This window comes from Macaca nemestrina, chromosome 5 (genome assembly GCF_043159975.1).
Source record: "Macaca nemestrina isolate mMacNem1 chromosome 5, mMacNem.hap1, whole genome shotgun sequence".
Lineage (NCBI taxonomy): Eukaryota > Metazoa > Chordata > Mammalia > Primates > Cercopithecidae > Macaca > Macaca nemestrina.
In genome coordinates this window covers 66,164,329-66,176,943 of record NC_092129.1, presented here as the reverse complement: position 1 = coordinate 66,176,943, position 12,615 = coordinate 66,164,329, and the positions used below count along the sequence as shown (strand labels likewise).

Below are 12,615 nucleotides of genomic sequence, written 5' to 3'. Positions count from 1 at the left end.
TTTGATATATTGCTAAATTCAATTTGCAAAACTTTTTTTTTTTTTTACAAATTTTGCTTTTATATTTGTGAGAGATATTGGTTTATACGTAGTTTTCTTTTCTTATAATGACTTGGTCTAATTTTGGTATCAGGTTAATGCTTCCTTTATAGAATAAGCTGGGAAGCATTTCAAAAATTCCATTTTTGAAAAAGTTTGTGAACTGATATTATTTCTTCCTGAAATGTTGATAGAGCTCATCATTGAAGCCATCTAGGCCTGGTAATTTCTTGGTCCAAGGTTTCTAACCTCAATTTCAATTTATTTAATAGATACAGGACTATTTAGGTTATCTATTTTTTCTTCAGTGAGGCTTGGTAATTTGTCTTTCAAGAAATTTCATCTAAGGTTTTGAATATTTTTGGCATAAACTTGTTAATAATATTTCCTTTTTATCTATTTCATATCTACAGAATATATAGTAATGAGACTTCTCTTATTACTGATATTAATAATTTGTAACTTCTTTCTTCCTATGGCTTGAGATTAATTTTATTGGTTTTGGTTTCATTGATGTTTTTGGTTTCATCGATATTTTTCTATTGTTTCTTTGTTTTCCACTTGAATGTTTATTTTTTGTTTTCTTGTGTTTACTTTGTGTTTAATTTGCTTTTCTCAGTTTTTTAAAGTGAAAGTTGACATCATTGCATTGAGACTTCCTTCTTTTCTAATATAGGTGTTTTAGTGCTGTAAGTTTGCCAAGTTCAAACACTGTTATTTTTCTGTCATTAGGCTTTCAAGTTCACGTCTTTTCTTCTGCAATGTGAAATCTGCTGTTAATGCCATTTAGCATATTTTTCACCTCAAATACTATAGTTTCTCATCTTTAGAAGTTGATTTTATTTTTGAATCTTTCATGTTTCTAACTTTTTGAACATACGGAACGCAGTTATAACTGTTTTAATCTCCTTCTGTGTGCCAATTCTGGTATGCATGTCAGTTCTGGTTTGGTTTCTGTTGATTGTTCTCCTCGTGATGGGTCATGGTTTTCTGTCTCTTTGCATGCCTGGTAACTCACTGGATACCAGACGTTGCGATTTTTACCTCATTGTGTGCTAAATAGTTTTTACTTCCTTTAAGTTTTCTTGAATTTCATTCTGACAGAAAACATTTTCATCCTTTTGAGTGTAGCTTTTGCGATTTGTTAGGCATGTCTGGAGTAGTGGCTGATAATGGACCATCCAAGGATATAAGGTCCGAATTTCTGGACTGACAAATATTACCTGGCAAGGAAAAGGAGTCTATGCAGATGTGATTAAGTATCTTGCTCTGGGGAAATTATTCTGGACTACTGAATGGGTTATAATCCAATTACAAGTGTCTTTTTAAGAGACAGAGGGAGAGAAAGATTTGAAACACAGAAGAGGAGGTAATGCAGCCATAAAGGCAGAGATTCCAGTGATGTGGCCCAATGTCAAGGAACACCAGCAGCTGCTAGAAACAAGGAGGGGCAATAAAAAATTATCTTCTAGAGCCTCTGGAGGGAGTAAGACCCTGCTAGCACATTGATTTTGCCTCAGTAAAACTGATTTTGGAGTTCTGGCTTCTACAAGTATGAGCAAGTAATTTTCTACTGGTTTTAGCCACCAAGTTTGTGGCCTCAGGAAACTAATATCCACACAAATTGTGGGTTTCTCCAGTCTGGTTGTTGGGAACAAGCACGTTCCTGGAACGGTTTCTACAAATCCTCTATTCCTTTCAGATGGTTCTTTTTCTGCTCTGAAAGCTTAGTCACATGTACATGCTGAATAGCACATATGGTATATTCAGGGGGACTCTGCACATCTCCAGGGTTCTTTCTCTTTGTAGCTCTTTTCTCTCGAATTTACCTGGTGTCCCCAAACTCTTATTCCTGACTCTTCAACTTGGGAAGTCTGCCAGGCTTTAACTCAGTACCTTCGCCCTGTGCCATGCTCTGAAAACTCTATTAAAGCATTAAAGCTGGGACACCTTCTTTGTTTCCTATGTCAGAAATTACTTTCCTTCATTGCCTGATGCCCAGTAATTTGAAAACCATTGTTTCATGAGTTCTGTCTGGTTTTTTTTAGGTTGTTTCAGGAAGGAGGGTTAATCTGGTTCCTATTATTCCATCTTGGCTGGAAACTCCATAAATGTTTGTAGCCATCTTCTTTATTTTTGGCTAAAGTTAAAGGAATGCACAATGTAAAAGGGTACTCAGGGAACCAAGGTATAGTGTTTATCAAGTTCATCATAGTCTTCAACAGGTTTTTACCAAGGCATTATTTCTGGCTACTAAAAATACAGAGGTAAACAACATGTCAATATTGCCCAAAGAAAACATTTTATCACAAATCCCTTTAAGATAGTCCATTTTTTGTTTATCTCTGTATCATGAAGGCACACAGCAGATAGTTTAAAATACAGTTTACTACTAAAAAACTATTTCATTTAAACATAAATAAGTAAACTATGGCTGCTATTAATTTAAGAATAATTAAAGAAAACACCAACTAAAGGATAGAATAAATTGATCCCAGAAAAGTGATGAAGTTTAGATTTTTGAGTACTTGAATTAGGACCACATTTCAGATGGAAATGAATTAATATTCAATTGTCCATATTATTTCTTAACATAACATTTTGCTAGTGAAAGGAAATGCTAAAAGGAAAATTTTAAGGTTTATCCTTCCAACAGAAAACAAAATTTTACTTCAGAAACTTAGGAATCTTTGAAAAATAACTTTCACTCAAACATAAATGGGAATTTAAATCTAAAATGTCAGATATATAATTTTGTTTTACTCTCAAAGTTTACAATATTACTCAGGACTAGGTTTCCAGTACAGTATAGCTTACTGAAATAATAACACAATGAGGACAACACCTGACATTATTAAGCACCGTCTGTACCGGGGCACTATGCTAAGCACAGTACATGCACTGCCTCCTTTAATCCCTGTAATATCCCCACAGACACCACTTCTCTGCTAATTTTAAAGATGATGCTTAGAGTCATTAAGTAACTTTTCTATGATTACAAAATTGTATAGTTAGCATGATGGACTTGAATTCAGCCTTCTTGACTCTAAAGCCCATGTTCTAAAAATAATAAGCCACAAATTCAAATTTGCAAATGTGTAAAATAGGGCTAACTGCAAAAACTTTCATTATAAAGTTCCTCTAGATAGTACTTTCCTCTAAATATTAAATATCAATCAATATTTCAGCTCAATATTTCCAGAGCTCTTTTACTTTAGAAGGTAAAGCTAAATTGATCATTTCGAATATACACAGAAGCATATACAGCACTCAAATACTTTAAAAACGACACAATTCTGTATATAAAGAATTTGTATATAGTCTCTCAAAAACAGATCAACCAAAATACTAGAGGAAAACTACCAAATAACAATTTTTTCTTCTGTGTAAATATCCTTGTGAATAGAGAGTATAGGAGATGAGATTACAAAATTTGCCCTAAAATAGACTCATTTATTTTCACATTAACACACTTCTTTAAAAAGGGCTGTGTGTGTGTATAATAGATATTTATTCTATGTAGAGAGTAGGTATAAAATGTATGCAGCAGTTCATATTTCTCTGCCATCACTGGAAAGACAGATATGGAATAGTAAGATGAAGCTGCTTATAGCAGATGTCTGAAGAAGACACTTTTAATCATGGGAGTCTCAAAGCATGTGCTCTGCAAGTCTAATTCAACAGTCTGGATTTTCCCAAGCAGGCTCACTTGTATACTTCCATGAGAATAAGGAGCAGACAGTACACGGGCCCTCAGAGAATACTTTACCTCTGAAGAAATTATAGTTAATATTTTTATTAATTACCTGAAGATTTTCACAGGTCTCTTGACTATAAGTCAGTCTCTGGATTTCTGTAGGTGAAACAAGGTATAATGCCTGTCCATTGTTGGTAAAGCAGAACGTTCTGGCTATCCGCATATTGGTAAGGGGCAAGTAATACACATCCAATAGAGGTCTTAAACTTGGCAAACTTGAGAAAAAAATTAAAAACTTGTTAATAATAAGGTAGATTTTAGTCTTGAACACACTATCCTTGTTAAAAATGGCAGAGACTTCATAATTCTTATGATTTAGTTTGTATACTTGAGTGGGAGATAAAAAAATGGCTTATACTCCTCATATACTTGTTCACTATTAACAGAATAAAAATAAATTCTCAGAGTATAAGACTATACACACAAAAAAAGCACTTCTTTTAAACAATTCTGTAGTATAGTTTGAGGGAGGAAATGCTATATCTGCATTTAAAAAAATATCTAACTCTTACCTAAAAGTCATTATATGTCCATTGGCACAGAAACAAGCAAGGCAGATACTGTTACTCAATGCTACAATATCTCCACGAAGCACAAATGAGGTCTCTGTAATATTTTGCTTATAAGCACAGTTCTGGGTTGGCAGTGAGATTACTTTTGCTTGCTTTTCAGAACATATCACTGCATACTGGTTTTCACTAATTTCCTGAGAAGAGGAGGGGGATACTGAGACAGGCCGCCGTTTTTTCAATTTCTCCTTTTCATCTTTTTCTTCAGGAACATTGTGTTCTCTCCAGGGTTCATATGCAGGTGGTATTAAGCAGCCTGTGGTATCCAGAAATGCCATTCTCAAGATTGCACCTTTTAACCTCAATATAGTACCTAAAATACAGAAGTCTAGTAAATAACTGAAATATTTTAATCAACAGAGTAAACACATTTATTCTAACTTTGACATATATAGTAGATACTCAAATATATGCTGAATGCATATTGAACTGAACACTGACTCATCGACAGAATTCAGACTTTAAGCATGATGTTTATGAGTCTGGAAAAAGATGTCAACTTACATGCTCCAAACAGATAAATGCCACTAATGATCACTCACAATTTAATTACATATGATAAATTTGGCAAATACGTATCTGATCTTTAAATGAATAAACAAACGACATGCTGGAGTATTTGGAACTATTTTCTCTTATACCCAGCAAGTGCACTACCAGTCAGCAAGAGAGCAAGTGGACAGCACCTGGAGCAGTCAGCGTGGGGCCACATGTGGCTGCAGAGCACTGCGAATGCGCCTTGTCCAAAGTGTGCGAACAACTGCAGTGCACGGTGAGAGTCAAGCACATGCCCCATCTGAAGACTTTAGCACTCCAAAAAGTTCAACATAAAATACCTCAATCACTTTTAATAATTACAGGCTAAAATGATAATATTTGGGACACAGTGGGCTAAATAAAATGTTATTAAAATTAATTTCACCCGGTTTTTACTTTTTTAATGTGACTGCTAGAACATTTAAAATTATGTGGCTTTGCATTGCTTTTCTAATAGACAGTACTGATCTAGATGAACAATGAAAAAAAAACTACACATTTCTAACCATTACCTCTAAAATAATAATTCCTCTTAAATGATTTACAACAACTGTCAGATATACTTAAGGCATTATTTTGGTCAGTTTATCATCTTAATGTAGGGGCTACATTTTTTGACTTGCTTCTATTAATGGTACCCTTTCCCCCTATATCCTTGATAATGTACAAATATGCTTTATGCTCACTTCTGAGTAAACTAAGTGATAACATTAATAGAATGGAAGGGAGGGTAGATAACTGAGCATTCAGTTCTTAAAGATTTTTCATATTTTGTTTTAAATTTATATAAGGTTTTATAGTTTGCAATATTTTTTCCATATATTATTTTCTTTTATTTCTAAGCAAAAGAGTTCCTGATGTTCTCTCAAAACTTTTTAGAAGAAAAAATATTCTTTCCTTTCCTCTTTGCATTTACGATTTATCAATAGTAAGGATGCAGAATACAATGGAGCACATATTTCAGTTTGAATTTCAGATAAACAATGAATACTTTTTAGTATAAGTATGTCCCAAATGTCATATATCTGTCCAATTCTAAATGCGACACACTTATATTAAAGTATTTGTTATATAAATTAAAATTTGACTGGGCATCCTATAATTTTTATTTGCTAAATCTAGTAACCCTACTCTACATCCAAGTTTGGCGAGCAGATAATTTAATTATTTTAAGCAGCTTGGTAGAAAACTTCGAAACACAAGACAGTTATAATCTTATAGTTCCAATTATTATTTATCTCAAAACATATTTAAAGCTAGTTTTTCTTTCAAGATCTCTTATTTTTTATTCTGGTCCACCCAAAGAGTCCTTCAGCCTCTCAAGTTTTGATGAAGTCGGCTGAATTATCCATTCTAATTTGAGAACTGTTTATAGCACATATATTGTTCTAATATGTGGATTTTTTTTAAAAAAACTGGCCTAAAATACCGTTAAATGTATGCTTATCCTACAGTTGATGGGACTTTAGCATGTTTCCCAGTAGAGTAGTGGTTAACTGTTGACTCTTCCTCTTGAAGAAAAGAAAAAATAATAGTCAAAGTGGACCACTTTAGGCTCTTAAGCACAGAAATCCATCAGCTTGAAAACATCTCTCTCTTCTCACAGCCCCAATACAGATGACATCAGTGTCACTGGTCTATCTTTAAATAGGCATCTTATTAAAAACAAACCTCAAAGATTCCATCATCGAGAAGAAACTAAGTTGCCTTCTTACATATGAAAGTTATTTTTGAATTCACTTTATAGCTAATTTGATTTATTGCAAGTTGGAAAGTATATTAAATACTTTTTGTGTAGTTAACAGTAAATTATCTATAATCCTGCTCACTCATTTTCATTTATTGGAAACATTTTCTTCTTATTACAAATTGGTGTATGTTTGCTGTAGAAAATTTAGAAACTACAAATCAGTAAAAAAGTGAAAATAAAAACGACCCCAAATCCTACTTACCAGTGATAACTCCTGTTAACATTTTGATTTTCAACTTTCCAGTTTATTTTATTCCTATACGCATATTTGTTTACTAATAAGAACTGAGATTAGTAAGAATATCATTATGTAACTTGTCTTCTTTAATCTAACAACTTGATATGCAGTATATACTCAAGCATTTATAGAGCAAAATGAATAAATCAAACTGATTATTTAATGTAAAGATGGCTCAGAAATATAATCATAAATGCAGTTTAACTTCTAAATTCCAAAAACTGTAAAAGTCAGCACCAACAAGAGACAGATTTATTAGCAAAATCATGGTTGTTTCCATCTGGATGAGCATAAATGAGTAGTAACAGAAATCAGAATTCTCAGTTATCTCCTGACCTAACAGACTCCACAAACATTTGACAAAATCCAATCTCATTTTCAATATATGAAGTCTAGTACTATTTTTTAAAATTTGCTCTCACGTCACCTTTTCCTAACACTTCAAAGTAGAAAAATAATCTCAGGTTTCACACTTGGAGATGAAAAATAACCATGTGTAGAATGTTTAAAAATGTACTTTTCTGTTTTTCTCCTAAATTTACAGTATTCTTTTGATTGTGGTATTTGCTTGAGGTATTAGGAATGCATTACTGTAACCTTTAAAACAATTTTCTTCCATAGTAATTATTTTACACATGATCTTAAAGTTTAAAAAAATGGCAAAACTTGAATGGCTGTATAAACAAACAACATTCTGAAATCTTGTTCTATGTATTCTTTCATTAAAACATAAGGCCATCACTGATTTACTTTACATTTTATAATTCTTAGATCAATTCAAGAATGAAAAACAAAGGCTTCTATCATAGTAAATCACACCTGTAATGTAACTGTAAGTGTAGCAGCAATACATACCACTTGGAGACACAATTACTGGCTGAAGAAGTCTTTGTTCTCCCCCTGGGGGAAGGTTCAGTGCAATGACAAGCACTGTTCCTAGCGTTGTTCCAACCCATAGACAAGGGGAAGGGGACGAGTCCGTCTTTCGAGTAAATGTTTCACAGAAATGAAGAGCAGAGATCGCCTCTCGGGATTCTTTGTCAATGCTTGTTACACTTGAACTCCGTGATCGGCTAAAGGAGTTATCCTTTACATCTGAAATGGTTAAAAATGTTGTGAGATTGCTCAAGATATAAAATACATAAAATAAGTTGTTTGTGTTTTTTTAATATAAATTTGGTCAAATAGTTAATCTGCAAGAAGACAAAATCTACAGCATATTTAATTTTAACTTCATTTTAGTTGATCCTTGAACATGGGTTTGAACTGCACAAGTCCACTTATACAGGGATTTACCTCTACCTCTGCTACCCCTGAGACAGCAAGATCAACCCCTCACTCTTTCTCTTATTCTTCAGTCTACTCTATGGAAACACAACCGTTGTGATGATCCACTTCCACTTAAGGAAAAGTAGATACATTTTCTCTTCCTTATGATTTTCTTAATAACATTCTTTTCTGTAGCCTGCTTTATCATATGAATACATTACATAACACATCTAACATACAAAATATATGTTAATCTACTGTTTCTGTTACTGGTAAGGCTTCTAGTCAACAGCAGGCTTTTAGAAGTTAAGTTTTTGGAGACTCAAAAAGTTATATGCAGAGGAGTTGGTGCCCAACCCACATTGTTTGAAGGTCAAGTATAATTGAAAACAAAATTTACTTATATGCTAATAAATTTTTTTTTCTTAAATATACAAACAAACAACTCCACACTCCTCAGAACCAAACCGGGTGCCTCCCGATGAATATGTGAATGAGCAATCCTCGGGGTCCTGGCTGCTTAGCTCTTGGCACCTTCTTTCTCATGGTACTTTGTCTTCCTTTGGTAATATAATCCATGACTGGTAGAGCGCCACAAGTGTGGGTCTTTTCCACTTTCTACCTTTAAAAAACGCATTTAGAAGTACTCTGATTCGACTTTCTAATTTACTGTATGATGGATCTTTTATTTTTTTTCAGATCTAATTTACTGTATGATGGATCTTTTATTTTTTTTAATCAAAAAAAGTTTAGCTTTTTTCCCATTTTTCTTCAATCCACATTCACTTAAGGCGTTTTCACCAAAATGTGTAACTGCCATCTGGCTCACACTTGATACCAGGCAAATTCCCTTACCCAGCTCTGTCTGTAACGACAGGGACATTTTAAAAATTATACTAATAAAACTTTTCTCATCTTCAGCTACCTTCCCTTGTTGCTAATCCCAAGCTTGTCTCAAGCCCTAGCCTTTTCCTTTTTCTCTTGGAACATCATTTCCAAATACTTCTTGAACATTTTTCCATTTATGTCTCACTATGCAAAACCAAAGCATATAAATTTCCCCAAACCAGTAAATTCTTTGAATGGCACTATTTATATTAATGACACTCCTGTTCTCATAGGCAGAAACACTTAAGATGATCCATAGTTTGGGTTTCTCCCTTTCATTTGACTCATACATCTGATGGGATGCCAAGCCCTAAGGTATTTTATTGGACATTTTTGCTTCCTTCTTTCCATTGGTAATCTACTTCCATTACCCTAAGTTCGGGCTCTCATCACCATTTACTTAGACAATTCCCAACTGATCTCTTCACCCACAGCATCTCACTACTAACACAACTCAACTAAATTTTATAAGGCATAGTTATAATTCTGTGGCCTCAATCTAAAAAATCCTTAGTAGTTCCTCTTTATTTAATCATACTTATAATCTTACTCAAGTTTTTAAGACTCTTCACAAAATATCTTTAATCTACCCTCCTAGCCTTATCTCCCAATGCTACCCTATTTCAGTTCATTGTGGGAAATAAATAGAGCCACTCAATTTTCTCCAAACATAACCTGCACTTACCTACTTTTAGGCTTTTGCTTGAGGTATTCTGATAGGTGCCTTTTCTCCTACCTATCAAGATTCTGCTTATTTTCCACCTCAGTTACTGTCATTTTCCTGAAGTTTCTCCTGATTCCCACAACCTATATAGTTTCTCTCCCTCTTGAATACCTATAGCTATGTATCTCTCCCATGACACTTAGAGTACATTTGTTCTGTAGTTACTTCTGACTTTTCTCATGCCTCACTCTAAAGTGACTGGAAGTATCTTGTAAGCAAGGACTGTGTCATTTTGATACCCTGTGGAATTTAGCACAGTGTCTTGCATGTGAAAGGAATTCAATAAACACTTGCTGAAGGCAGATTTATAGTTAAGAATGTCTAAACCAATGCTTCTGCTATACCATTAGGATTTATTAAAATTCCCAGTAGCTTCTACTACTTACATCTAATAACTCCTTAAATCACATGCTTCAATGCTATTGTCAAAGAAAGGACTCTTCAAAATGTGAAAACTATAAAACATGTTAAAGTCTTCTAAGTTGTCCTTTACTAAATAAAAAAGGTATAGCCAAATCCTAGTTACACCCTACAAAAAGTTTTTTGCAATCAAATTTAGATTCATAGATTAAAAATATCCCCTTAAAATAACTATATGTAACATAATTATGATTATAGGTAGCCTCTGAAAACAATGTTATTAATTATGATAATGCTATGGATCTTTTTTTAAACTGTAGTCTCTAAAAATATCTTTCTTTTGCTTGAGATTGCATTCCCATTATTTACAAATTATGATATGGTAGAAAAGAACTACTTACTATAAATAAAACAACTTTCCGTAATCAACACCTCAATACAGAAAGTCTGTAATATGATACTGATTACAAATATTTATTAACTCTTTATAGTTTCCAAAGTTATTTTAGCAAAATACATTTTTAAAATTTTACAATGATAAATACACTTAATTTGGTACTTGTAAAGCATACATATACAAAGCAAATGAACATTTTCAGCTGCGATGTAGTGATAGTAATAGAAAACAATGATACGAGAAAAGTTGATAATAGAGATTCCACTGTAAATTAACCTGTAGAAAAACTCTTACTGATAACTATTAAAATTACAACAGGTGATTCACAACAACCTATACTTTAAATGTTAACTCATAAGTCAAATGAGCAATGTTCAAATTTAATAGACTAATTTAACTATATAAAATTCATAACCTAAAATTACATTTTTATTACATGATTTATCTATAAAAATTAAGATTACCAAAGCAACTTCTAAAGCTAGATCAAAACGGAAAAATCGACTGAATAAGAGTCAAGTTTGAAACTGACAGAGATAGGTTGCTTATTTTATTATCTGCCTAGACTTTTGAAAAAAAGTCAGAATTTTCAGCAATTCATGAATTACAACTTCCACTTACTCCTTTTAAGTTAAACATTATGGGTCTCTGTGGGCTCATTTATACAAGTTTGGCAAACTAAATAAATGGAATAAAAGTTTAATTCTAGTAGCTTTAGTAATAAGAACAGAAGTGAAAATAACTACCACTAAGCAAGGCTGACCATGTGCCAGGCACTAATAACTTTACATTTATCATTTTATTGAATCTATATAACCACCTTGAAAAGTATTATCATCACAATTTAACAAATAGTTAAATAGAGGCTCAGAGAAGTTAAGTGACTGGCCCAGAATGACCAAGCTAGTATATGGTAGAGTCAGAATTTGTGTCTATCTCCAAGTCTAAACCTTTCTCTTAGGCAACTCCAGACAGCCATATCATCACTATCATACAGCTGGAACACTATGGTTATTATTGAGAATTAAAATTCTAGTTTAGATGTCAGAAATGTGCTTGAATATGTGATCTTTTTAGCTGATCTAAACTCAGACAAAATTTGTCATGAATGCTTCCATCCAGCTCTACCTGATACAATCATGCCATAAAATCACTGTTTTCATGCTACTGTCTGCAAACTTACAACATGCTACTTGTATATATCACTTTCTCCTCCCCATAGACAGCCTTATTCAACAAACTTTTATATTCCCAAATCAAAACATAATGCCAAGAGATGAATCTGTTCAGGTAAAAATCAGGGCAAGAAACTAATTCATATCAAAGTATATAATGGTTCTGATGTTTGCTTCCTATGGCTGACATTTGAAATGTGACAATCAGAAGTGTAACAAAATCACCCATGGTTTCTGACTTCTGGGTTACAGAATCCAGGATGGTGAAGCTATAGTGAAAGTACAGTGCTGCACAACTTCCCCATAAGCAAAAATGAATTCTATTCCCAGAAGCTTCTGGAGCGGCACAACAGCTCACTGGCTTCAGTGCTTATCAACATCTGGCAGTTTGAACCTATCAATATAGTTGGAGTTACTCCCCATTGCCTCCCTGACCAATGTAAAATAATTAGCAGGCAAGAATCTCCACCAAATAACAGTTCAACAATAAAATGACTTGAGGGACACAGGAATGTTACAGACATATATTAGTCAAAGTTATAATTGGCTTATGGCATACATGGGCATGCTAGCTAAACCATAAACTGAATAGTCTATAAAAGCATGGAGTACATACTTCGATTAAATTACTTACATCATTTGTAAATGTGAGTATGCTTTAAAAAACAATTGGCTGGCCGGGTGCGGTGGCTCAAGCCTGTAATCCCAGCACTTTGGGAGGCCGAGACGGGCGGATCACGAGGTCAGGAGATCGAGACCATCCTGGCTAACCTGGTGAAACCCTGTCTCTACTAAAAAATACAAAAAACTAGCCGGGTGAGGTGGCGGGCGTCTGTAGTCCCAGCTACTCGGGAGGCTGAGGCAGGAGAATGGCATAAACCCGGATGGCGGAGCTTGCAGTGAGCTGAGATC

General features: G+C 33.8%; 1 protein-coding gene across 3 annotated transcripts in view; it reads right to left on the bottom strand.

Annotated features, from left to right (window-relative positions):
- Positions 1–12,615, bottom strand: part of LOC105488989 (syntaxin binding protein 5) — a 196,167-nt gene that overhangs the window by 26,848 nt on the left and 156,704 nt on the right. For all 3 annotated transcript variants that reach the window (XR_011623431.1, XM_011753536.3, XM_011753538.3), the window contains 3 exons: positions 7,746–7,985; positions 4,309–4,678; positions 3,846–4,011 (listed from right to left, as the gene is read on the bottom strand). Coding sequence is in view for 2 of the 3 variants with exons in the window: in XM_011753536.3 (XP_011751838.1) it covers positions 3,846–4,011; positions 4,309–4,678; positions 7,746–7,985 (776 nt within the window). In the remaining variant the exon portion in view is untranslated. The remainder of the gene's footprint in view (positions 1–3,845; positions 4,012–4,308; positions 4,679–7,745; positions 7,986–12,615) is intronic.